The following is a 26,600-nucleotide window of genomic DNA, read 5'->3' as shown; positions in this document are numbered from 1 at the left end:
GAGTACCCTCACTTTGAAATGAAAGTCAGTGGGGGTATACCACTGTGTTGGATTGTCCAGATACCAAGAAGATGTGCCGAAAAAGATAACCCCATATTAGCCATACAGCTATACTCTGTTACTCAATTATCTGTTGTTTTTGTTACTTGCTTGTGAGAGAATGGCAGTTCTGTGAAAAAGAACATGATGAGGCACAGTGTCTGACAACACTATAAAAAACACATGAAACAGAATTTTGTATTCGCCCTTTTTTTTTGTAAAGCAGACAGTTCTTGTATTGTAGGACTTTGCAGCCGTACCTGTAGTTATTCGCTTGATTATAACTCTGTTCATTTCAATAATTAAAGAGCTGACTTTAATGAAGCTTTACCATGTAGCTGTTGGGGGGACTGCCTTTAGAGGAGTCCTGATCTGTAGGGAGAAGTTGGCTTACTGATCACGGTCTAAAGGATTCACAAAAACGTTTTCCGCCATGCTGAGTTTATACCTGTGTTGTGGTACCAATTCTGCTTGTAGGAGCCCAGGTATTTCTTTACTGAGTTTTATAAATGTGCAGCCTTTTCCTGCTTTGTGCTGCAGGCTGTGAGAGAGACTACTGGGGGCCGCACTGCAGTAACCGCTGCCAGTGTCAGAATGGTGCACTGTGCAACCCCATCACTGGCGCGTGCGTCTGCACCGACGGCTACCAGGGCTGGCGGTGCGAGGAGCCCTGCCCTCCCGGCTACTATGGCAAAGCCTGCCAGCTGCACTGCCAGTGCCAGAACGGAGCCACCTGTGACCACCAGACAGGGGAGTGCCACTGTGCTCCAGGCTACACCGGCGCCTTGTGAGTATCTGCGGAACAAGCTGAGCATCCTGGGTCCAGCTCTGCTGCATAGGGGTAGAAATAGAGGGGTGCTCCAGTCTACCCTGGAGGAATTGCAGGGTGCTGTTTTTTAATTTCTTTTTTCTGCCTTGGAGTAAAAACACATGTTTTTGACCCAGCATGGGAGGCATGGGGGACTCCCAGTTAGGATCAGAAGACAGCATTCATTAATACCCACTAGAACTGATTAGAATAGGAAAACTGATGGCTACGCTGTGAGAGAAAATAAGTCGTGTGTCCTGACTGGAAAAACACTAGACAATAAATAGAAATAGAAATGGTGCCACAGAAAAATGAAATAGAACTGTGTCTGTGGCACACATCACTACTGGGTCCCACAGCATTTTGTGGCCGTGGACGAGGAGTGATGCACAGCAGCTTGGCTCACTGTGAGTGGCCAGCACTCTGTGTTTCTGTGTCCTGTCGCTTCCTGTCATCGTTTTTTCCCTTTTCGTGCTGTTTTTCCTACGTGCTCGTTTCTGACGGCCGGCCGCCCAGCTGCGAGGAGCGCTGCCCGCCCGGCAGTCACGGCGCCCAGTGCGAGCTGCGCTGCCCCTGCCAGAACGGAGGAGTGTGCCACCACGTCTCCGGGGAGTGCTCCTGCCCCGCCGGCTGGACGGTACGCGAGGGGGGCGCGGCGGTCCGGGAACCGGCGGCGGGCACGCCTGCGCCAACTGCTCACACTCACCACCCGGCTTAGCCTCGCTTCGGATCCCCCCGCTGAGATCAAGACGCAAACGCGCTTCAAAACGCGTCCCAGGAATCATTCAGCAGCCTGATTTAAGGGGAAATCCAGTGCAAATGTAAACAATGCCCAGCTGTAGTTAAAAATATTGTGAGGCTAATTGCTCCAAGACCTCTCCATAAAGCCACACTGCCAATCTCAAAAGTCAGTTCTGTCAGTGTAACCTCTTAGCTCACCAATGATTTCTTCTTTAAGATCCCGTTTGCCTGTTTAGTCGGTTTTTAATTAATAGTAACGGGGGGTTGAGGTGAACAAAAGATGAGCACTGTATGAGCTATAGCACCAACATCAAGTCACAACAGCAGCATACAGTAGCTGCATTATGGATTGGCATCATGGTCGCTGTTCTAAGTGACTGAAGTTTGCTTACACAGACCTGTACAGTATATTTTGGCCTGATTCAACAGTAATGCGCAATTGATCGGGATGTCAGACAGGTAGTTTTCAGTTCCTTGGTGTAATATATTACCCACTCCTGAAGCTCTCTCTCTGTGGGTTGATTGTGTCTGCAGGGCTCAGTGTGTGCCCAGCCATGCCAGTTTGGGAAGTTCGGCATCAACTGCAGCCAGGATTGCCCTTGTCACAACGGCGGGCTGTGCGATCATGTGAGCGGGCAGTGCCAGTGCACAGCTGGGTACACTGGAGAGAGGTATGGGCACCGACTTTTCTTACATGTGTTAATGGCACTTCCTCCCTATTGCCGCCTTAAATGATAAAAAGTTTTCATCTGCGCCAGCCTCCCTAACATTCCCATGATATACTGTCCTCTTCTGTAAGTCAGTGTATTGTTTTAGAAGACATGAACCAGGCCAGTATAGTTGATCAGGTCGGTAGCTGCGTCAGCATGCGTAGGCTTCAAAGGAACAAGTAATGGCTTTATTCCATGCTGAAAAGAGAAGAAAGAAAACACAAAGTTATTTTCTTTCTTCTTTTTTCAGGATGGAATAAACCTACAGTATCACTTGTTCCTTTGCAATATAGATCATGTCCACTATTCGATTGTTTGTCTTTTCACTAAACAGTGTATAGATCTTCCAGGCTTTTAGGAAGTTCATTTGCAAACTAATTTATATACAGAGCTTATTCAGTTCCAAGCTGTAGGTATTTGAAACAATGTTTTTTTTATCAAAAAGTCAGAAATAAAACTGTCCCTCTAGCTCAAAAGATCCCATTCAGCTGATGAGTCAGTTTATCACACTACTATACAAAGATGTTAAGTCATTGCAGACAGGTGACCCCGGATAGTGTCTCGGCCCCTCAGGAGTAACCTCTCGATAGCACTTCCTTCTGGGTGGCATGCATGATTTTCTCCATTTAAAGATCAGAACTAAGAAACACTGAGAGTCAAAAAAATATATACTCTCCTACTGTGTTTTAAGTGCCAAGCCTGGTCTTAATTTCCCAGATGAAGCCTTTCTTCAGGAAGCATTTTCTTGCTGAAATGTCTGGTGTCTTTAGTTTAATATTTTGTGAAATTACCCTCATTCATTCTGCTAGTGACAACTGAATTAACCTGCTCGGAATAATCTGAGATTGTGTTAGCGCTCACTTCATGTAATAATGCTAGTCTCATCAGATAAGCCAAAAGCCAATGTAATTTAAACATGAAACATAACTAGTCCATTTTATAATTTAATTGAGCTATTTATCTGGTTCTTAATGACTTTATTGGACATGTTAGATTGATGGCTTGCCAAGAATGTATATTTAGCTTTGTGGAAAAGTCCTTCCATTGGTCTCCTTGTTATTCTGCACAGGGAATCTTTGAAGCTCTAATTATATTCATTACAATTAATGACTGGAGCTTTGCCTCAGACAGCCGTAGTGCTGAGCAGGGCAGCGATGAATGCGAATAACAGGGGTCTGCCGGAGGTCCAGTGTTATGACCTTGTGAGGGTCAGTTTCTGAAGCTTTGTGAAGGTTGCTGCTGTGTGTGTAACTGCAGCCTGCACAAAGCGTAGTCTCAGAATGTGTGTGCCCTGTTTTGAGAATACTGTTCACTTACGTGGTGCCTGTCCTGATCCACGCTGCTGGAGCCCAGACGTTCATTCTGTCTTTGTCAGCTGAAGATTGGATTATTGCAGAACTGTAATGGCTGTTCTTCTTTAGACCTGTGCTGTTGAAATGGAGTTGAGAAAATGTTCACGGCTCTTCTTTTGCATCAGCAGCTGCAGTCTCACTCTCACACTCTCATTCTCGTCTTTCAGATTAGAATACACTGAAGGGAAATTAACTCTTAGGTCCCAAAATGAAGTAATCTACACAGCCCCGTCATTCTAGTCATTCTTTATTGAGCTTTGCTGGCACCCATAATAGTGAGGTTTTCGATATTCCCCACAGACCTTTCACACCATTTGTATAAATATCGTCTTTCTGTCTAGTTGCCCAAATCCTTAAGGTGGACTTAAGAAAAAAGAGACCAATCTGCATAGTTAATGTAGTTGTTCCTTAGGTTATATTGACAGGAGAGGGCACAGCCTGTGGATTCAGGGGGGCAAGGCTGAACAACGTGTACATGAGCTGGATCTTTTAGCTGTGGTTTTCCGGTTGCAGCCGCCTGCTGTGTGTGCTAGCTCTGTAATCAAAGGGGTGGCCTTTGCTGCTGGTTGGAGTCTAATTGTCCACAGCACCAGTCCTGTCAGTGGCCACCATCCAGTCACGTTTCTGGTCAGTCAAGTTGGCCCATAGAACTGGAGCTACAGTACAGTAGGAACATATGTCTCACTGTTACCAGTATGCATCCAGCACATGTTAGTAGCCTATGTCCTTTTTTAAGGGCCCAGAAACGTATAGAGATGTTTATACAGTTTGCTCAATGCCCTCTGCTGACGCTGTTCCTGCGGGGGGCCTGTGTTTAAATACAGGTGTCAAGAGGAGTGTCCTGTCGGCACCTATGGTCGACAGTGTGCCCACAAGTGCGACTGCCAGAATGGTGCCAAGTGCTACCACATCAACGGGGCCTGCATGTGTGAGTTGGGGTTCAAGGGAGCGCACTGCCAGCAGAGGATGTGCCCAGCGGGGCTGTACGGGCTCACCTGCGACAAGTACTGCCCCTGTAACACCTCAAACACGCTCAGGTAAGGGCAGGGTTGCCTCTGATGCCAGACCCTGCAGGGCCTCAGCTCCGGTCTTAAAGTGGCCCAATTGAATCCTTATCCCTGTTGATGTTTAAAGAGGCTTACCAGACCGACAGGAGGGTTTCCCGCCGTGACTGGAGTTTTGAAACCCTGAGACAGAACGCTGAGCATTTTTCACAAGCATCTTTCATATTAACAGCCCGATGCTGTGTTACATGACCTCTTCTCTCCTCTGCTGTCCCAGCTAGGCTGTCACCCGTGGTCTCTCAGGCGCTCAGACTGGGAATTTACATGACTTTCAAACTTTTTAGCGCAGCTCCAGTGCAGACTATCCTCCTCTTTCTCTTACTTCGAATGACCTAAATCCCTAAAAATATGCGCATGTTAAAAAAAAACGACTTTTTTTTTCCACATCTGCACTCACTCATTAGACTTTCGTCTGTACAAGTTTGAAAAATTGCTGTCAGACACGGGGGAAGATCTTTTTTTTTTGTCTGGAGGAAACAGATGTGAGTGGGGGTTGGGGAGCACATGTGCTGTGGTACCAGAGGAGTGTGACTGAAGCGCGTCTTGTGCACTGCGCGCTGGCAGGAGTGTGTGCAGGTGTGCATGGGCACTTCCGGATTGAAGAGATGCACTGCTCTCCCAAGACAAATGGGTGCAGCACCTGGGCTTTACCTTTTGCTGCGCTGCTGCTGGGGGGTGTTCGCTGAGCCAACATTAATGCTGCACACCATGCAGCCAGCAGCCATATCACCCTGCAACTAACAACTGGCAGCCCACTGAAGCTAAGCAGGTGTGAGCCTGGTCTGTACCTGGATGGGAGACCTCCTGGGAAAAACTAAGGTTGCTGCTGGAAGAGGTGTTAGTGGGGCCAGCAGGGGGCGCTCACCCTGCGGCTCACGTGGGTCCTAATGCCCCAGTGTAGTGACGGGGACACTATAGTGTAAACAGGTGCCGTCCTTTGGATGAGATGTAAAACCGAGGTCCTGACTCTCTGTGGTCATTAAAAATCCCAAGGTGTTTCTCGAAAAGAGTAGGGGTGTACCCTGGCATCCTGGCCAAATTTCCCCATCGGCCTTTATCAATCATGGCCTCCTAACAATCCCCCTCTATAAATTGGCTTCATTACTCTGCTCTCCTCCCCACTGATCACTGATGTGTGGTGAGCGTTCTGGTGCACTATGCACAGTGGTGGTGGTGGAAGGGAGTCCTCATTACCTGTAAAGCGCTTTGAGTGGAGTGTCCAGAAAAGCGCTATATAAGTGTAAGCAATTATTATTATTATGAATTAATGCTGGTGCACAGCAAACAATGCTGCTGTACAAGTGCAGCCCGTGTCTGATGAAAACGCATTTTATTTGTAAATGCTACTAATGAAACCTTATTGGTATGCCAGCCATCCTGAGTCAGCATGAACGTATTATGTCGGCATTGTGGATGCCTTTTTTTTCCCCCCCTACAATGGACTAAAAATGAGGGTTGTACAGATTACCAGCCTATTTGGGTATTGCGGGGGAGTGTTACAGAAGGTGCAGACACACAGTAGTCTCGGGTCCTGTGCTGAGTGACGGTGCCTTCTGTCTTGGCAGCTGCCACCCCCTGTCTGGAGAGTGCACGTGCGCGGCAGGCTGGGCAGGCCTCTACTGTAACGAGGCCTGCCCGCCCGGGTACCACGGCGAAGGCTGTCAGCAGGTGTGCGACTGTGCCAATGGAGCCGACTGCCAGAGCATCACCGGCGCCTGCATCTGCGCGCCAGGCTTCACGGTAAGGCTGGGTGGCTCCTGGCTCGGGGACCCATTGAACACCTGGGGAGCTAAATATGGGAACATTATCCCTTCACTCAGCCACTGACCTCAGAGCGTTCAGCTGCTTTGTAAGGAGATAGTAAATCTAAGGGGAAATTGAACTGAAAGTGCTTTATGCCACTATCTGCTGGGCTTACAGTTGCCAGTCAGTGGCTTTAGTAGTAGGGCTTAGCAGCGTCAGCCCTTGAGGCAGTGAGATGCATTGGTTTACAATCTGCATCATGTCTTAAAACTGTCTAAATCTGTTGCTAAATATAAGTTATTATACCTGTACAGCTAGATATCCAACTCAGCTGTAGCACATGATGTGCTGCATTTAAACACCTCTGGGCACTTTTTCCTATTCATCATCCCTGCAAATGTTCCCCAGAAAGTACTCAGAAAGTCTTGGACCAAAGTGCAGTGCACATGTTTTACTTTTTGGAAAAGCAGAATTCTGCCTGGGTGCCTCTTTAATGCACTGCCACATTATTATTGGGGCTTTCAAAACCTAGTGAGCATGTACAGAACTTGTTGAAGTGGTTATCACAGTAGACCAAATAGATAAATACTATTACAGTAGTCGAGGATGGGTGGTTTAAAATACAAAAAAATCAAGTTTCAAGTTGAAAAACTACCTTGAACAGTGTTTTAGGCCTTGAATGTCTGTACAGATCTCTTAAGTTGTTTCAGAACTTTTCTAAGTTCTGTTTAGTTAAGCAGTTTGTTAAAAATCCCTGTCACAGCTAGGTCTTTAAAACTTTACTCCCATCGAGTGATGAAGGGAGAAAGAGTTAAAGAACATCATGCTCATAAAATATTTTCTTGAAATTCTCAATGATCAGTGCTGAGAGTCTGATTCCTGCTGTGTATCATTTTCTTCTTAGAACAAAACGTTTTTATGTCTTTTACGCCTCAATCACGGGCCCTGTGCTGTGAGAGCAGGTCCAGTACTATCCTCAGACAGGGGAAACCATGCTTCCCTCGCCAGGTCAGCCAGGAATGGTGCCCAAGTCTCTCTGGGGGGTGCTAGTGGTGCTAGTGGTCCCATGGTGCATGGCTGCAGAGACTGGGCAACCTGACCTAGCTGTCGTCAATCACTGGGCATGAATTAATACCCCCACATTGTTCCACAGCCCGAGATCTGGGCAGGCTCTCTTGATTCAGTAATAGTGCATGTGGCCAGTAATTAAAAACACTCCGATGACTAAGGTTTTGCTGCCAGGAGACTTCATTATTTGTAGATAGGATGAGAAAGGAATGGCTGTGCACCAGAGTGGGATAGATGATCCACTAGGAGCGGAAGGGCACTCTCGGTTGGACAAGCTGGAGGATACTCCTGTCCATTAACAGTCCCCAGGGACTGTTTCACACTCCTGTCCCCTGAACACAAAGTCCTACTGTATTGACTAGAGCTACCCTAACACAACTATCACATAAAAGTCAAGTGCAAAGCATTGAGACACTAGCATAAATATCTGGTACCTTGCCTGGTGTATAGCATTCTGATTTGATCCAGATTAAACTCATTCAAATTCATCTCTGAGTTCTTCACATTGTTGTCTTGTTAGTATAGTGTCTGAAGCTGGCCATTGGCAGCTGGGTCAAAGGCTTTGCCTGAGCGTTCGCCTAGAAAAAACACGGGAGCCGCAGAGGTTCCTCGTGGAGACGAGCCCTTTTACATGCCAGTGGGCCTTATGGGTGAGCAGCGGATCAGGCATGATGTACATGGCAGGACATCAGCACAGGCTTTGTTTCTCCCCGTCATGAGACTGAGATCTCTGATCACAGGGGTGCAGAGGGAGCCACAGAGTCGGACACCAGGAGGGTTCATTCATGACACTCGATTCCCTCATTGTAATTGGGGACCTCCTGCATGTATACTTGAATTGAACTTTATTACCATGTGTAACCAGTACACGTACTGGTACAATGGAATTCTTACTTACAGAAAGGCTCTCAATTGTTAAAACAAGTGTAAAAACACAAAGTGCAGACAGTGCATCAAGACAATATAAAAACAAACAGTCGACAGTGTACAACTGAACAAGTAAACAGTTTGAATGTAAACAATGCAGACATGTAAACAATGACTGCAGATGTGCAAGAAATAAATTAGAAATCAGGTAAAGGTAGAGGGTGTACAGTAGGTGTGGTCCGAGGGGCATGGCTAAATCTAAATGAGTTCGCCAATCGCACTGCTAGTGGATAGAAGCTATTGAAGAATCTAGTGGTAAGTGTCCATATGCTTTTGTATCTCTTGCCTGAGGGCAGTGGGGTGAAGAGCTCATGCCCGGCGTGGTGACTGTCCTCTGTGATGGCCAGAATCTGCACCTACTGTACCTGCACCTTTCCAGCCATGCACTGGTCTCTGATAATGGAGAAGTCTTCCAAATTGCTCGAGGAATTAAATAAACCTGGTGTGTGTGTTATTTCTGATAGACTGTGCCAGGAGTCCCAGTGAGGGGGAATAAGTGAGCCTTTACGCAGCGCTGGGTGACTTTCCAGCAGAAAGCACAGTTTTAAAAATCAAAAAAGCTTGAGTCTGCATCAACTGAGATAATTATTACGCTTCGCTGAGCTTTGTTACATAGAGTACTGGTCTTGTTGTTCATGTCAGAATAATAAAAGACTTGGTTAAATAAACTCTCTTTGGGCCGTATGATACTACTTTTAGTGTTCAAGCAATCCTCGCTACCTGCATAGTAGTAATCGGTTTTCCTTTTCATATTTTCCATTTTGCTCTTTTAAACAGTAAATTGTTCAGAGAAACAAAGAAATTAATTCTTGCAAGTGAAACCTGTTGTAATTAGCAGAGTGTTATTTGAATATCCACCAGTACAGGCCAGAATAACTACAGTACAGGTTGGAGTGAGAACAGAAAGTCCTATACTGTAGGTCCTGCCTGATCAAGAGTGCTTGGAATACTAATGGTGAAACTAGTCAAACACCAAAAAAGTTCCCCCTCCCCTTCCCCACGTCCTCACACAGCTGATGTATCTGATGGTACAACAGGTGGAATTAATACAGCTTACAAATGAAGATGATGTGTGGAATCACATGCACACCCCCTAATAAATACATTTACCACAACTTATAGGGGATCACATGCTTGGAGAGCTGTGGAGAGCTGGAGGGTGACACAGTTACCAAGGCTACCAAGACAGGAGAATGAAGGCAGGACAGCAGGCCAGACAGGAATGGTCATTTAGGTCCAATCTTTCCATTGTGATATCCTTATGCTTTACATGTGCACTTTTCTGGGTTAGAGTAAAGTCAGCAAGCTCTACAGCTATGTTGGCCATAATGGGATGTATATAAGCCCTGTCATTACACAGGTTTTAATGAAATCTACAGTTGTGCTGATGAAGAAGAAAAGTAAAATATGTGTACTTATTTTTAATATTTTTTTCCTTCCTCCAACCATTCAACAACATGATGACTAAGCTAACTGGTGTCTCTAAGTGGTCCCTGTGTGCACAGCTGTATGTGTGTGTGCCATACGATCTGCTGTTCTGCCTCAAGCCCCTTACTTCCCGGTTGTTGTGACCCTTACCAGGAATAAATGGCTTTCAAATAGTGGGGGGATAGGTGGATGTACCCCAGAGAATTCAGGGTCACCAGATCCTACTGTTCTATGGAGATAATATCACTGGTCCTTTATGTACTAGAGCAGTATGGAGCTGTAATTCACACAGCAGTAGTTACATTTGATTGCTTTTGTGTGCTTTGAAACTATACTGATTTTAAACACATCAAAGGTTAAGTACCAAACTTGGAATATTGCTGTGTTTAAAATGTTTTACCAGTTAGGCTTATGGGTATCTGGCTAATGTGTTGCACTTCAGCTTCCTACTGCACCTGTGGTATCTGCTACTGCTTCAGCTGTTAGGAGGGTCTTCCTTTAAACCCAGATCACAGTGTTATTTAAAAAGTTAAGCATGGATGATTTCCAGATACTTTCAAGCAAGGGCTGTCCAATTCACGTCTCTAGCAGGCAGCTAATGGAGAACTTAAGAGGCTCTGTCAGCTGTCAATCAGGCCTTCAGATCCATTGCTGATATTGTAAGTCCATAGCTAGGGAGAGAAGATATGCAGTGCTGGGAAAACCATGGTGTCTCTTAGGTTCAGTCTGCTGAAAGTTAAAAACAGAGATTTAAATGACTGGCCTGAAACAGTTTCTAGTGGAGAATATTATGTTTCTTTCACAAGATACTTTATTCTAGTGCTTCTTTGGGATTCAGGGGTTCAGCCGACTAAGGCTGGCATATTTAACACCAGCAGCTCCCAGCCTCAGTGAGCTCATTAGCTCTGTGAGAGAGAGAGAGACCGTTGGAGTGCAAAACAGCTGCTACTGTGCATCTCTGACTCTGGGGAGGGAGGGATACAAAGCAGAAAAGTGTGAAATTGTCTGTGCCGATTCAGATGTGCCAAGGGTCAAGCCAGTGAAGGAGACTAGTCCGGCTGGCTTTGTTTGCCCTCAAGTCGCGAACCGCTGTGGCTCTGTCTCCCAGGGTGCATTGCAGTCTGTGCTTTCTCACAGGGGGACGACTGCTCCCTGCCCTGCCCCGCTGGATTCTATGGCACCAACTGCTCCTCCATCTGTACCTGCAGAAACCAGGCCGCCTGCTCGCCCATGGATGGCTCCTGCACCTGCAGGGAAGGTACTGTGCTCCCTGGACGTGCTGTAGGATCTTCTCAGGATTCGCTGCGATGCCTCAGGCAGACATGCACACTTTTTTCAAATAAAATTCCCGAGCCTTTCATTGTAATAGTTTTACGAACATTTTTGAGAAGTGAAGTAGAAAGTCATGATCGCAGTCTTAAGATTCATATTTTTAGCTCTTCATCAGTGCTCAGGGGCCCTGGCATTACTAGCATCAGGAATCAACTCACCAAACTAACTCCTGGATCTCCTGATGTAGAAGCTACAGTTAGAAAAATGTCAGGCAAAAAGAGTTCAAGTAGGCATGTGCATCAGCATGCATAGGCTGCAAAGGAGCCAGTAAAGGGTAATTCCATGCTGAAAGGAAAAGAAAAGAAACACAAAGTTTCGGCTGCGGGTGACACCTGAAGAAGGCCCCACAGCTGAAACGTGTTTCTTTTCTTCTCATTTCAGCATGGAATTAACTTTTACTTGTTTCAAAAAGAGAACAAGAGTTCCAAAAAGATACACTTTGTATTACCGTACAAGTTTTTGAAACCAGAAACATGACACTAGTGTCTTTTGAAGTGTTTATGAAAGAGGGAACACACACCATGATACCATATAAGAGCCTGTGGGCTCAATACCCTTTCTCCATATTTAGCTCTACAGCTCTTTTTTATGTGGTGAAATCAGGCTGGACTGCGATGCTCCTGTATACAGACCACATGACCAGCTGCAGAGTCTCAGAGCTGCCCAGAGCACACATTAATGAACACCAGATCTCCTTCTCCAACGATCCTTCATTAAAAACTCTTTTCATTAAGCTGCAGTCTTATTTATAATTAAAAATCCACTGAAACTGTAATGTTAATGTTGCTAGCCCTCTTTTCTATTAAACTATGTTTTAATATTGGCAAAGAATTAATGAATTTCAACTTTAATTTAACTTTTTTGAGGCATTTTACATGAACTGAACTGAAGCACATATACTTGTATGATTGCTGATTTTGATTTTAGAAAAACAGACAATCACAAAGACAAGAGAGAGATCTTCATTTGCATTGCTTGTGGATAAACATACAGTAGAGCTGAACGGTCCCGATAATGACTGTGGTCTTTGTCATCTCTCCCTCTCTCTCCGTCTCCTGCTGCTCCTTCGCTGTGTCTCTCAGGCTGGCAGGGTGTGGACTGCTCCATTCCTTGCTCCAGCGGGTCCTGGGGCCTGGGCTGTAACCAGTCCTGCGCCTGCGCGAACGGGGCAGCCTGCAACCCTGTGGACGGCTCCTGCACCTGCTCCCCTGGCTGGAGGGGCAGCAGCTGTGAGCAGCCCTGTCCTGTGAGTCCCCGCCCTGCCTGCGCGCGTCGCCGCTGTTGCTCGCAGAGTCTTGTCCTGATGCCGCTGTGCTCTGTTGCCTTCGCCAACAGGATGGCACCTACGGGCTGGAGTGCCGGGAGCGGTGCGACTGCAGCCACGCGGACGGCTGCGACCCTGTGACCGGATACTGCCGCTGCCTGGCTGGCTGGACAGGTAGGCGCACGGCAAAATCTCACTTTCCTTATGTTTCGTTTAGCTGGTGAGTTTCCGGAGCCCAGCATGTGCAGGACTGACACCGGGGCTGGTGAAAATTATATGTCTCGCTTCAGCACAACGTGACACAACAGCACACTATAACACAACGTGACAGGACAGCACAGTATAGCACAACGTGACGCGACAGCACACCATAGTACAACGTGACGAGACAGCACCGTATAGCACAACGTGACGGGACAGCACAGTATAGCACAACGTGACGGGACAGCACACTATAACACAATGTGACGGGACAGCACACTATAACGCAACGTGACGGGACAGCACACTATAGTACAACGTGACGAGACAGCACACTATAGCACAACGTGACGGGACAGCACAGTATAGCACAACGTGACGGGACAGCACAGTATAGCACAACGTGACGGGACAGCACACTATAACACAATGTGACGGGACAGCACACTATAACACAATGTGACGGGACAGCACACTATAGCACAACGTGACGGGACAGCACAGTATAGCACAACGTGACGGGACAGCACACTATAACACAATGTGACGGGACAGCACACTATAACACAATGTGACGGGACAGCACACTATAACGCAACGTGACGGGACAGCACACTATAGCACAACATGACGGGACAGCACAGTATAGCACAATGTGACTAGACAGCACACTATAGCACAACGTGACGGGACAGCACACTATAGCACAACGTGACAAGACAGCACCGTATAGCACAACGTGACAAGACAGCACCAGCACACTATAGCACAACATGACGGGACAGCACAGTATAGAACAACGTGACGAGACAGCACACTATAACACAACGTGACGGGACAGCACAGTATAGCACAACGTGACGGGACAGCAAAGTATAGCACAACGTGACGGGACAGCACAGTATAGCACAACGTGATGGGACAGCACAGTATAGCACAATGTGACTAGACAGCACACTATAGCACAACGTGACGGGACAGCACACTATAGCACAACGTGACGAGACAGCACAGTATAGCACAACGTGACGCGACAGCACACTATAGCACAACGTGACGAGACAGCACAGTATAGCACAACGTGACGGGACAGCACAGTATAGCACAACGTGACGAGACAGCACACTATAACACAATGTGACGGGACAGCACACTATAACGCAACGTGACGGGACAGCACACTATAGCACAACGTGACGGGACAGCACAGTATAGCACAATGTGACTAGACAGCACACTATAGCACAATGTGACGGGACAGCACACTATAGCACAATGTGACGGGACAGCACACTATAGCACAATGTGACAAGACAGCACCGTATAGCACAACGTGACAAGACAGCACCAGCACACTATAACACAACGTGACGGGACAGCACAGTATAGAACAACGTGATGGGACAGCACACTATAGCACAACGTGACGAGACAGCACAGTATAGCACAACGTGACGAGACAGCACTCTATAACACAACGTGAAGGGACAGCACAGTATAGAACAACGTGATGGGACAGCACAGTATAGCACAACGTGACGAGACAGCACAGTATAGCACAACGTGACGAGACAGCACACTATAACACAACGTGACGGGACAGCACAGTATAGCACAATGTGACGAGACAGCACACTATAACACAACGTGACGGGACAGCACAGTATAGAACAACGTGATGGGACAGCACACTATAGCACCACGTGACGGGACAGCACAGTATAACACAACGTGACACTAAAGCACACTATAGCATAATGTGATGCGCCAGCACAGTATAGCACAATGTGACACTACAGCACAGTATAGCACAACGTGACACAACAACGTATCACAACATGACACGGTGTTGCAGAATAGGAAATCAGTTAAGGTTGCACTCATGGGTTTCGGCTTAAAGCCCTGTGTTATCCGTGTCTGGGCTACATCATTAACCAAGACCAAGTGGGATTCCCCGAGTATCTTAATGGACTTTATTGTGGTGCACAGAACTGTAAAAGTGCTGTGAAAGTATGGAAGAAATCTGAAACAATTCAGCATTTTACCCACTGAATGCCATGTTCATAAAGCTGCTGGATTAGATGCTTGTAGAGCAGTTACAGTGTATAGTACAGTAACTACTTTATATAGACTATATAGTAATAACTTTGAGCTTAGTTGAAATATTTCACTTTTCTTTTTTTATCCATAGATAGGATATTTTTAAAACAGTGGGTGTTAAATTGTTGGAGAAGGAAAAAAAACTGAATGTCACAGCAAGGGTGAGGATTATTATATTCTCTACTGAACCATTACCCTCTGAATTACTAATGCGGGGAGAAGAGACCCAGCCAAGACTCTTAGCTGTATTATTATTATATTAAAAATAAAAAGGATTTTGCAGCAAAGGTTATGCCTGCAGGGCCTCTTAGGTCTTTAACTGGTAAGGTGTCTGAGCTGAGGGCATGTATTCACAGAGAGGGTAGAATTTAATTAGCTGGTGAAGGAAGCATTATCATTGGCACTCTCACGCTCTGAATATTCGGCAGGGGCTGTGCCATCTGCCCAGTGTAATTGAGTCACTGGGGTCTTGGAGAGCCAGAGAGAGAAGCGCTTGGCCTGGGAAGTGAAGCTGAGTTTTAAAGAAGGAAGCAGCCTTTAAAGAGTGCGGCAACTGTCAGTCAAGAGGGGACACGCATTAAATCAGCTCCCCTGAGCTCTGTGAGCGTACCCCTTCTTACACCCCAGGGAGCTATGCAAAACAGGGCCACTCTCAGGGATCGGCCTTCTTGACCTTCAGGGGGCAAGGAGGGGGCTGGAGACTAACATGTTGCATTTCCAGGTAAGCAGCATAGTTCCCTGCTGTCTTGGCTGTCTCCCTAGCTACATCCCTCTAAAGCTGTGATGCCCAGAGGGACGTGGCTCACTCCAAATCCAGGAGAGCCAAAGAGTGTAGTACATTTCTGCCCACCTGAGTTCCTGATGGCTTCATTGAATCAGTTACTGACTTAATTGGTATAAAATCAACTAATTCCAGGTCCTCAGCTCTACTGAGGATTTGAAGATCTTTGTAAGGCTTGCAGGGCATTAACCCTCCAAGAGTCAGGAGTGAGCATCTCTTCTCTTCACGCATTTATTCTGTTTTAAATGTGTACAGTTTTTCCTATTTTGGATTATGTGCTTTTCGATATGCATAACAATGTAAAGGGAATAACTGTGTTAGTAGTGGGTAGAGGAAGCCATTGCAGAGGCATGTGTTGCTGTGTATTAGACAGGGTTTTTTGCTAGCTGGAGAGCAGAGTCATTCTTTTACTGGTATATTTATTTTCAGTTGCCTCAAAATGAATATATAGTAATAAGAAGAAACTGGAGGTAAAGAATGTAACCGGTTGCTGGAATATTTTTTAGTAATAAAATGAAAAACAAGCCCAGACAGAAATACAAACCTTATTTCTTACTTTCACAATGATATACTAAACACAAAGTAAAGGAATAGAAGCTGTGGGAGGGGCAGGGACTAGCATACTGTATGTGAGCAGTGTATTCCTCCCCTGGTCGGAAGCTGCAGTTACATGTCAATCTCCTGAGTTGAAAAGGCAAAGTTATTTGAAGACACTTTGAGTTTTTTTTTCCTTTTTTTTTTCTGTCGGTTTCTAAAGGAACAGCTGCCTCTAGCCATTAGGCTCAGAGTGTTATGTGCCCATTCATTTTCTGCTGAAAATAAAAGGGGCTGAAAAATTCATTTTGCCAATTAATTTGAATCTTCAGATTAATTTTCACACTTAATGAAGTGTGACACTTAGTTTAAAGAGTCTTTCAGGAAAATGACAAGGTCCTTTGACCTCTGCCACCCAGTGTAATTCTGTGCTCTCTTTTGATGTTTGGGGATCTGCGTCCTTCTCTGCCCCCTCCTCACGACATTGTAATCTCCAGTTTGAAATTAACTTTGTGAATTTTGTAGGTTTAATTCAAAGGTATTTGATTAGTGGCATCTTAATGGTTGTTCTGCACTCAGAGATTTTCCAGTCAAAGGAAATTTCAAATGAGGCCCAGACAGACGAGGCTCATTTTCCAAACGAGCACAATCTTAAAAGGATCTTGTGTGCTGTAATGTGCCGTGCGTCTGCCCCTCTGGGGGCTGGCAGGGGCTGGCAGACACAGAGCGGGTTCGGCCGGAATCACGCTCCCCGCTCTTGTAACTGGGAGTCCCTCCAGACCCGCCGAGCTCGGCGCATTAAATCTTTTGCTGAAAGAGAATAACAGAAGAAGAGGTGGTGGACTGACAGGCTCTCTGCATCTTCAGAACTTTTAATGAAGAGATAGAGCTGGAGCTATTGCAGTACAGTATATAATCCCCGTAATGAGGGTTTGAAGAGAGAAACAAAAACAAAGGGTATTTCCTACTATTAGACAAGGGATTCTTTCTCTTAGATATACATGTTACAGTGTTTTGGTTATGGTGATAGGAAACGTTTTGTATTAAATAAAATGCAGTACAAAACAAAATCTCAGAATATATTCAAATAGAAACTAATGTACAGAACACAGAGAATACTTCTGCGGGCCAGAAAAAAAAAACGTTTGCGGAAAATGCTAATCAAGCAGAATGTTTTCATTCTTAAATCGCATTTAGGAAACATGCCTCAACAAACTGGAGGAAATGCAGATGGTAGGCACTTCTAATAAGGCTGTGCTCACTCTCCATGCACGGCCGCAGCCTGTGTGTTTTCCCCTGAGCGGGGAGGCAGCAGCACACTGTGGCCTGAGAGCAGGCTGAGCCTCCCTGTCGGATTGATCTCCTCTCTTTGTGCGACAGGAGCTGCTCCTCGGAGATAAACATGCAGCTCAGAGAGGTGGCCAGCCGGAGTGAGGGACTCTTTAACAGGGGCTCCTTCTGGAGAGCTCTTTTCGGCTTTTGCATATGACTTATTAGAGCTTACCCTGATAACTCGCTCGCAGTATTTTCTCGTCCTGATCCATGCAAAATTTGTACCATTCTGTCTTCTCCTTTTACTTTACTAGAACCGTATAATACTGTGATTTACTGTGTAGTAGTGCCGACTGTAGTGGTAGTACACAGCACACCAGCAGTTTCCAGTCCTGGTCCTGGTGACCCGCACGCCTGCTGGTTTTCATTCCTTAGATCACTGAAGCCTTAATTGATTTAAGAAGTTTCTTCATCGGAATATTTGCATTTTGTTTCCCGTCAAACGTTCACTTGAAACATACGATGGTGAAGCGTCCAACATGTCAAATTAATGTTATTGTAATTAAGGGTTTGATTGTGTAACTGAGGGCTCGTTGATATTGTAACGAGGATGTCGATATCATGATCTGTTAATTCAGGTAGTGAAAAATATGCGTTGTAAAAATTCAGGGGAAACCATGGCAGAATTGTAAGCTCTCATAAGGGCTAACCCAAGGCCTCAACCTTTGAGCCCTAGTTGCCTTATGAATGAAATCACTCAAAGGCACATGCTGTGTCTCCCTGCAGGAATCCACTGTGACAACGTGTGTATCCAGGGCCGATGGGGGCCCAACTGCTCTGTGTCCTGTAACTGCGACAATGGGGGCTCATGCTCACCTGAGGACGGCACCTGCGAGTGTGCACCTGGCTACCGCGGGACGTCCTGCCAGAGAAGTAAGCGGTATCATCACAGCCAGGTCAACGGCTGACGAAAAGCTGCCATCTCAACGGCGATCTGTGTTTCTCTTTAGAAGCTAAGACCATAAACAAGACAGAGTTTGTCCACAAGATTAATTGTGTCTCCAAGATTAGCTTATTACCTTAATTACAAAAGCTAACAGCGGGCAAAAACAGGTCAACTAGAAAAACACCACACCACTATTAAAGCCGACATCAATTAAAGCTTGTTATGAGTTTAATGAAGAAAGATGGCTTTGCAGTGAGAAAGCGAGACAGGGCTGTGTCCAGCAGTGTAGACCTGACAGATCTCCTGACACTAAAAGTAATGGGAAATGCCACACGAAAGCCTTTCATCATTGTTTGTCAAGCTGAAATGAATACAGCCCAGTCATGCTTTACAAGAAAACTATCCATTTCAGTTCTGTTTCTCTAAAAATGTTCTGTACCTTCTCCCCAACTCTCCTGTCCTGTCACTCCTCTTCTGTCCCGTTTCCTTCCTTCTGTTCGCTCCCTTCCCAACTTCTGTCCCTGATTTCACTCTTCCCCTCTCTTTCTCCCCTGCTCTTTCTCTTTCTGTCCAAAGTCTGCTCCCCTGGCTTTTATGGGCAGTGGTGCAGCCAGGCGTGCCCGCAGTGTGTTCACAGCACCGGCCCATGCCACCACATCACCGGGCACTGCGAGTGTCTCCCTGGCTTCTTCGGCTCCCTCTGTAACCAAGGTGGGTGTCGCCTGCCCGCAGAGCCCTCCTGTCTGCAGCCTGCCAGCCTGCCAGCCGGCTTCAACTCTGCCAGGCTCGCAGGCTGTCTGCAGAGCAGGGAACCTGAATATCTCTGATCATGTCTGTCGGTGCTGTGAGGTCAGTTCATCAGCATAGCTCATTACAGCAGCTACACACCTTACAGAAAGTGACGTTCTCTGGTTTTTCTGGAGAATGAAGTTTTTTGCTGGCTGCAGACAATTTAAGGCAGTCCATTTGGAACAGTAGGGTTTGCAGTCATCCATCTCATAAGACTTCAATGCCCCATTCTGAAGTGACTTATTTGTGCTTCATTATTTCTTGAAAAATAAATTCTGATGTACAAACTCAGCTGCATGTTTTATTTATTTATGTGTGTATACAGTAAGTCATTGCCCTTTAGGTTAAACATATTATGATTTTTACAAAGGTATTTCTAATTTCTCATTGGGTGCTGTTACAGTAGGGCCTTTGCACGGTAAAAATCTATCCCGTACAGAAAACAGGTTCGGATCACACAGGTTTATGCATGTGTCACTGCCGGCTTATTTCAAGAGGCTGTGTCTAAATCTAGGAGGTCTTAACTGACCGTTGAGGATGTCTGATGAACTGTGGTGCCCAGTTCTGTGTCTATAAGAGTCAGTTCACGGGGCTGGCACACACAGATCTCCACACCACAGTAAGGAGCCTTCAGGGTTTCAGTCTAATGACTGCCTTCTTTCCAAGCTGCACACCCAGAGCAAGGGAGACTTGTTAAAAAGAGATAAAACATAGACAGCACTTAACAGTAATTAACTAGACTTCGCATGAATTAAGAAATAGCAGGACAGAATATCTCAAATTCATTTTTATGAATTTGAAAGCCGAGTTACTGTATATATATATAAAAAAAATAATAAGAAGAATTTTTAAAAAATCCTCCAGTAACTCTGCTGATTTTAATTACTTTGAAAAGGGAGAATCTTATCTCTAGCAGTGGTTACAATCCGATGATACCTTCCCTGTCAGGAGGGGAGGTGGTTTAGGTGTTAATGAATTACTCACCACAAAATGCTGTCCGGGATTTTAAGAACTCCTGCATGAGCCTGAAATGCAAATTGCCAGTTTTGAAGATGTTGGAAGAGCTTTAGGGGAGAAATGAGGAAAGAAGTTGTTGAAGTATAATAATAAATTACAATCAAAAATTATTTAATTACCATTTTGTCTCAAACAAGTGGCCTTTTCCAAACTCTGGAATTTCAACTTCTTAGCTTCTCTGATTCTGTTAAACATGGCACAGTAGGATTTCATTTTTTATGTTTTTTTATTCTTAGATTTTCTGTGTCCCATTGTACGTCTAAAACAGATCATATTGAAACCTGGCTGAACTCAAATTTGTCTTGATCCCGCTGTCCAAAATCATGTACGATGTGTCTTACAGTGAGGTTTAATTTAAAATTAAAAATTTCATTTAACAGAATGTCACGAAGCATTTAAATATTAATTATATTAAAAATGTACACAAGCTCTATTTTAATTCTCTTCAATGTTATTTGGCTTGTCTGTGCAGTATCTAAGCAGCCAGGATTAACTGTGCATATCCCAGTTATTAAACAGGACCTCTAAGATTAAGCACTGTGTTTCCTGGTTATCCACTAGAGTTGTTAGGGTCATTTTCTCTTCAGCTGCTCTGGCTCACATCTCACTGGGTTTGTTAAGAAGGGATGTGCATATCAAAGGCCTACTAAACTTGATCTTTTGAGTTGTTTTTTTTTATGGAATTTTTTTCAGGAGGGATGACAGCAACCAAGTTCAATCAGACGTGGTTGTCAGAAATTAGCAATCACTCACAAAATACCTTGGTCCCTCCTCACTTCTCAAGCCATGGGTAGTGCAAGATGTCCAAACCCAGGAAGGGTAGCGTAGGGGACCCCTACACCCTACACTACTGGTTTTTGGTGCAGCTCAACTCCTTGGTTAGAACCTTTGCAAAAAATGTTTTTTAACTTGGACATTAGAGATTTTAAATGATTGATGAGGCACGGTTAGTTCAAAGAGGACCCCCTTCACATTAAAGGTATAAAAAGAATTAAAGAGCTCAAGTAAAACCTATTATTAGGTCCGTCACAGGTCCCATTATTTAATGGAGTGCTCAGGTGGAACAGAAGCCAGCAGGGGTGTGGGTCCCTGGTTGAGGACTGGAGCCCCTGGCAGAGAGCAACTCTGTTTCCGAACAGCAGAGTGAGGAGACGGTGGGCTGGTCCGCGTCACCTCTGCAGCCAGCACTGGGCTCTCTGCAGCGGCTCTGTCCACTGCACCGGGGTCTGGGAGTTCAGTCCCGTGCTGACAGCTCTGTCCCCGCAGTGTGCGCCAGTGGCCGGTATGGGAGGAACTGTGCGGAAGTCTGCTCCTGCACCAACAACGGCACGTGCAATCCCATCGACGGCTCCTGCCAGTGCTTTCCGGGCTGGATCGGGGACGACTGCTCTCAGGGTAACCTCCCGCTCCTCCGGCTCTTCTTCCACCCCGCTGCCTCCGCCATCGTCGCTTAACTCTCCTCTCGGGTGCCCCATGATCAATCAGAAAGGTCACGATAATCGCCGTATCACTGTTAATTCAGAGGCGCGTCGCCACTGATAAAAAGGAATATACGATGAAAAGTGAACAAAGACCTGTGGGCATCAAGTAGACACTACACCTACAGAAGTGAACCAACATGGGTGAACTTTACAGCTCAAAAAGCTTCTGAATCTTCTGGAAGGAGAACGGAGGCCCTCTGCCAGCTTGCTGAAAAGGGTGCTGTCACGATATTCACTTTGTCTTGACCACAGCACACTTGTGCTCATCACCGGGGCTAACCTTAGGCAAGCAGTCCGTGGTGAACTTGCACAACAGTTTTTCACTTCCAGCTTACACTACCACAAGCACTGTGCAACTGTACAGTTACCTGTAGGTGCCACTCTTATATAAAATGCACAGTGGTAAATGATAATTGTTTAGCATGTTTTATGCTCATGGAGAGGGTGGTAAAATAACAAAGAAAGCAAAGAGAAATTAGTTCTAAATGAAATCCAATGCGGCACAGAGACTTTAGTGAGGGCAGGGCCCGTGAATATTTAATACTTCACACACAGACCCTTAATCAGAGCACTCCTGTGTCAGGACTGGTGATACAGCGAGGACAGCTGTGGCTGCCAGAGAGGCTCCTTTGCCCTGCGTCAGCGTGGTGTGACTGGCATGTCTTGATTACTGGGTGTCAGTTTTTTAATTCGCAGTGTAATTGAAGCCGGAATCTCTCTGGGAGGTAATATCATGTCTCTCCTCAACGTTACTTCACGCAGGAGCAAGAGGGACGCCCGCACAATGCAGCCATCACAGAAACTTATTTAAATTTGCTGATAGAAGATGAAAAAGATGGAGCAGCTGTAATTGGTTTTGTTATTTTGCTGTCTGGGGTGACTGCGGAATTGAAAAGCGTGTCGCTGTTAGAAGATATTTGGAGGTGTCTGAAAAACAGGGATGAAGCCAATAATTGCAGTCAGACAATATCTTAGGAAAATGCAAAGTTTCCTTATTTGATTTATAGTTAAAAGGAAAAAATAAAAACTGAACGCTTTCTGTCTGAGACAACTGAGAGTGCCCTCCTATTGTTACAAAATCCTGGTAAAGTGCATTATTTAAAAACATGTTTTGTTACATTTTTGACATCCACAGTATTTGATCCCGGTTGAAGGACTCCTTGAAAAGCCTGTCCTGTCCTAACATGTCCCAGCAGAATCTAGGGACAGGTACTGTACTGTACGTGTGGGTTCACCCTGTGTCTCTGTGCCTTCTGCAGCCTGCTCCTCGGGGTACTGGGGTCCTGACTGCATCCACACCTGCAACTGTCACAATGGAGCCCTGTGCAGCGCCTATGATGGGGAATGCAAATGCAGCCCTGGCTGGACCGGTCTGTACTGCACTCAGCGTGAGTCTCTCTCGCTCGCTCTCTAACTTGTGCGCACAAGCACTGACATCTGCTGGCAGCCCCTGGCACTGCAGCGGCAGTACCTATGGAAATGTGGATGTTTTAGGAAAGTGGAATTCTCTCACTTCTTTTGTTTTTAACTTTTGTTTTTGTTATTAAATGAAATTGTGATACCCTTCTCACATCCAGCAAAGCTTGTTCTAATTTTCTTTGTGATGTCAACATCTTGAGAAGAATATCCAAGATGAACCAACATGTATTTCTGGACGCTCTGAGAAAACCTGCCTCTCACGTTCCCCTGTCTCTCTCAGGGTGCCCCATGGGATTTTTTGGTAGGGACTGTGGAGAGGTGTGCAGATGTCAGAATGGCGCAGACTGCGACCACATCACAGGGCAGTGTACCTGCCGCACTGGTTTCATCGGGACCCACTGTGAGCAGAGTGAGTGCGGCCCACTGCATCCCAGCGTCCCACTGGCCTGGATTAAATCTGTCACCTGTGGCCTCTGCCTGTGAAGAATAAGCTATTTCTCGAATGCTTCATCCTTTCGGGGTCCTGCATAATAATGACTGAATTAAAAAGGAAGGTAAATGATGAACACAGGCTGCGCGGTGGCTCAAGGGTTAGCATTGCTGCCTCACAGCGGGTCCTGAGTGCACTTCCTGCGGTGCTGTCTGTGTGGAGTTTGTATGCTCTCCTGGTTTCCTCCAGGTGCTCCAGTTTCCTCCCACAGCCTAAAGGCATACTGGTAGGTGGATGGGCTTCTGTAAAACTGGCCCTGGTGCGAGAGTGTGCGTGTTTGTTTCTGATGGCCTTCCCAGTGCTTCTCGGGGTAGATGGACCATGATCCTGAATTGGATAAGTGGATATTGAAGGTGGCGATGATAAGTGCCAAACACCATCAGACCATTTCCGTGTACGTCTCTGAGCATGTTTCTTTCACTAGCATGTCTGCGAAAGCTTGCCTTGTTCTTCCCTGTGGGCTATAACGTGCAGCCTAGAGGAGAGGGAGATGTAGAAAACCTGCAGTAAGTAATTGCAGACGACTTGAGCTGAGCCAGTAAAACAACGAGCAGCGCTCGGAAATGATGAATACAGCGCCCGCCTCCTCCCAGAGCACCTGTGTGACCTCTTTCTCCGCGTCTCTCGCAGAGTGCCCGCCTGGTACCTTCGGCTATGGGTGTCAGCAGCTGTGTGAGTGCATGAACAATGCCACCTGCGACCACGTGACAGGGACCTGCTACTGCAGCCCCGGCTACAAGGGCATCCGCTGCGACCAGGGTGAGGGGGAGCAGGGGGAGCAGGGGGCCAGACGATGAAGGCTGAGATCCCTATAGTGGGCTTCACGTTGCACCCTCGCGTGGTCTGATCACCCTCTGCATCTTTATTCGCAGATATTTTAGGGTTTTCTTGCCTGTCTCTGTACTCTGTTTGAACCTGGATGATATCTCTTTCTTTAGCTTGCTCCTTTTTATCCGTTGAGCTGTCACAGCAGCTCTGACCCCTGCAGTCGCTCTCTTCTTCCCCCCTCTCTCCTCTGGGGTGCCTCTCTCTCTCCTTCTCCTTCTCAGTCAATACTGTCTTCACTCTGGCTAGTTGCTGTTTCTCTCCACAAACCTCTATTCAATTCAATTCATGGTGCTTTATTAGCAGGACCGATGGGTACAATCAGTTTTGCCAAAGCAAATAAAAATAGTAAAATTAACATGAAACAAAACAAAGATAAAAGTAAAATAAAATCTGCAGACATTTTACAACAAAGGCATATAAAAAATAATCTTCTATCTCCTCTCTTCTCTTCTCCTCTCTTCTATCTCTTCCTCTATCTCTCCCTACACACAATATTCATAAAAGGTTGAAACGTCTATAGACATACATGCTAATCCTTAGTGTGAGTGAAGGACAATGTGCTGACTGTGAGCATCTCTCCTCTCCGCTGTTCCCTGAGCAGCGGCCCTGATGATGGAGGAACTGAACCCCTACACTAAGATCAGCCCAGCGCTGGCTTCGGAGCGGCACTCCGTGGGCGCAGTGGTGGGCATCATTGTACTGCTTCTGATCATCATGGCACTGCTCAGCCTGTTCGCCTGGTACCGCCAGAGACAGAAGGAGAAGGGGCACGACATGCCCAGTGTCTCCTACACGCCAGGCCTCCGCATGACCAACACGGACTACTCCCTCTCTGGTAAGGGTCCTGTGGTGCCTGGCACCACCCCTCAGTGCCCCGCGCCCTGCCCGTCTCGCCAGTACAAACAGGGAAATGGAAGGGTCTGCAACAACAAGAGAGCATGAAGAGGTCGAGAATAAATACAGGAAGTGAAGTCTTGGGCAGGTTTGGGCAGTCCTGGTGCTGGGGGGCTGGTGTGTTCATAGGTTTTCTAGGTCTTTTCAAAGCAGCAGCACCGGAGGAGCTGGGAGAAGCTGTTAAACTGGTGTCATTGAGCCGATAATTGAGCTGATGTAGCTTATTAAGAGTGGAGTTGGTAACGAAAACCTGCAGAATCACCAGCCCTACTGGAAAAGATTTAGACACCACTGGTCTAAGTTGAGGAATTGTGGGACACAAAAGACATAAAGGCTATTAATAAGCACACAAGAATGTCTAAAATAATGACTCAAGAAAATAAGATGATTTAGTGTGGTGAGCCGTCAGTCAGATCTCACTGTTTTTCTATACACTCATCTTTATCGCTGTGTCAGGCTGAAGTTTGAAAGATCTCAGTATCTGGGTTTGCACAACACGGCTCACACTGGCCACATGGTGGCAGCACAGCACATCCCGCTGATCAGTGGCTCCCATTTCAGAGGGGCACTGGTCGCTTCTCCTCCTGCCGTCAAGACAAGCCCACTCACCGTTCTCTTTCAGTGTCGCACCTGTCCTTCCTGTCTTATGAGGAATATGTTCTGTGACGAGTGGTGTCTCTAATCCTCTATTTCACAGGGACGTTGGGTGGGGCTCTCACCTTTTTATCTGCAGCAGCTGAAGGAACAGCCTTTCTCTCAGCCTGTCAAACTCTTTTGCTTTCTGCTCTGTGTTTCTGTCTGCCAGTGGACTCCTCTGGCTTCCAGCTGAGGGGGAAAGACTGCTGTGCAGAGAGGAATCCCTAACTGCAGCGGTCTTCCAGCGTCCTGTCCTAGCTGGAGTTGTGTAACAGTCAATGGTGTTTTCTTGCACAGATTGATGTGTTCACTCATGAAATTGAAAGCTGCTCTGGCTGTTCCTCATACAGCAGAATGAGACCTTCCTCCAGGGAGGGAGACAGTGTGTGTGTGTTTTCCCCTACTGTGCTGACTTGCTCTCTCCTCAGACACCTCTCACAGCAGTGGCAGTGGCCACTGTTTCTCCAACCCCAGCTACCACACCCTGGCACAGTGTGGCACGGCCTCCCGCCTCTCCAATGACCTGGACTCCAGCTCCTCTGCCAAGGTAATCGGCATATAAATAATGAATTGGGATTAGATTTATACTTACTAATATAATACTACTACTAATTTAATATATAACATTTGTATAATATTATAATATATTGATTTATTTTTATTATTGTTGTTGTTGTTATTTTGAACATATCTGCCCTCTGGTGGTCTAGTGGACAAACTGCATCACGGAGAGTTA

At 46.2% G+C, this 26,600-nt stretch overlaps 1 protein-coding gene across 4 annotated transcripts in view; it reads left to right on the top strand.

Annotated features, from left to right (window-relative positions):
• The window catches only part of megf11 (multiple EGF-like-domains 11), an 88,654-nt gene that overhangs the window by 55,530 nt on the left and 6,524 nt on the right, over positions 1–26,600 (top strand). For 3 of the 4 annotated variants that reach the window (XM_088641061.1, XM_088641060.1, XM_088641062.1), the window contains 16 exons: positions 580–826; positions 1,364–1,484; positions 2,123–2,259; positions 4,475–4,687; positions 6,280–6,454; positions 11,018–11,138; positions 12,295–12,458; positions 12,548–12,650; positions 18,151–18,297; positions 18,887–19,021; positions 21,383–21,511; positions 22,857–22,985; positions 23,297–23,425; positions 24,137–24,265; positions 24,936–25,169; positions 26,293–26,411. In XM_088641061.1, coding sequence (XP_088497187.1) covers positions 580–826; positions 1,364–1,484; positions 2,123–2,259; positions 4,475–4,687; positions 6,280–6,454; positions 11,018–11,138; positions 12,295–12,458; positions 12,548–12,650; positions 18,151–18,297; positions 18,887–19,021; positions 21,383–21,511; positions 22,857–22,985; positions 23,297–23,425; positions 24,137–24,265; positions 24,936–25,169; positions 26,293–26,411 — 2,432 coding nt within the window. The remainder of the gene's footprint in view (positions 1–579; positions 827–1,363; positions 1,485–2,122; positions 2,260–4,474; positions 4,688–6,279; positions 6,455–11,017; positions 11,139–12,294; positions 12,459–12,547; positions 12,651–18,150; positions 18,298–18,886; positions 19,022–21,382; positions 21,512–22,856; positions 22,986–23,296; positions 23,426–24,136; positions 24,266–24,935; positions 25,170–26,292; positions 26,412–26,600) is intronic. The other variant, XM_088641063.1, reaches the window with a different exon arrangement.

Source organism: Lepisosteus platostomus, chromosome 7 (genome assembly GCF_059453375.1).
Source record: "Lepisosteus platostomus isolate fLepPlt1 chromosome 7, fLepPlt1.hap1, whole genome shotgun sequence".
In the NCBI taxonomy this organism is placed as follows: Eukaryota; Metazoa; Chordata; class Actinopteri; order Semionotiformes; family Lepisosteidae; genus Lepisosteus; species Lepisosteus platostomus.
The sequence above is the reverse complement of the archived record's forward strand: the minus strand, read 5'-3'. Positions and strand labels throughout refer to the sequence as shown.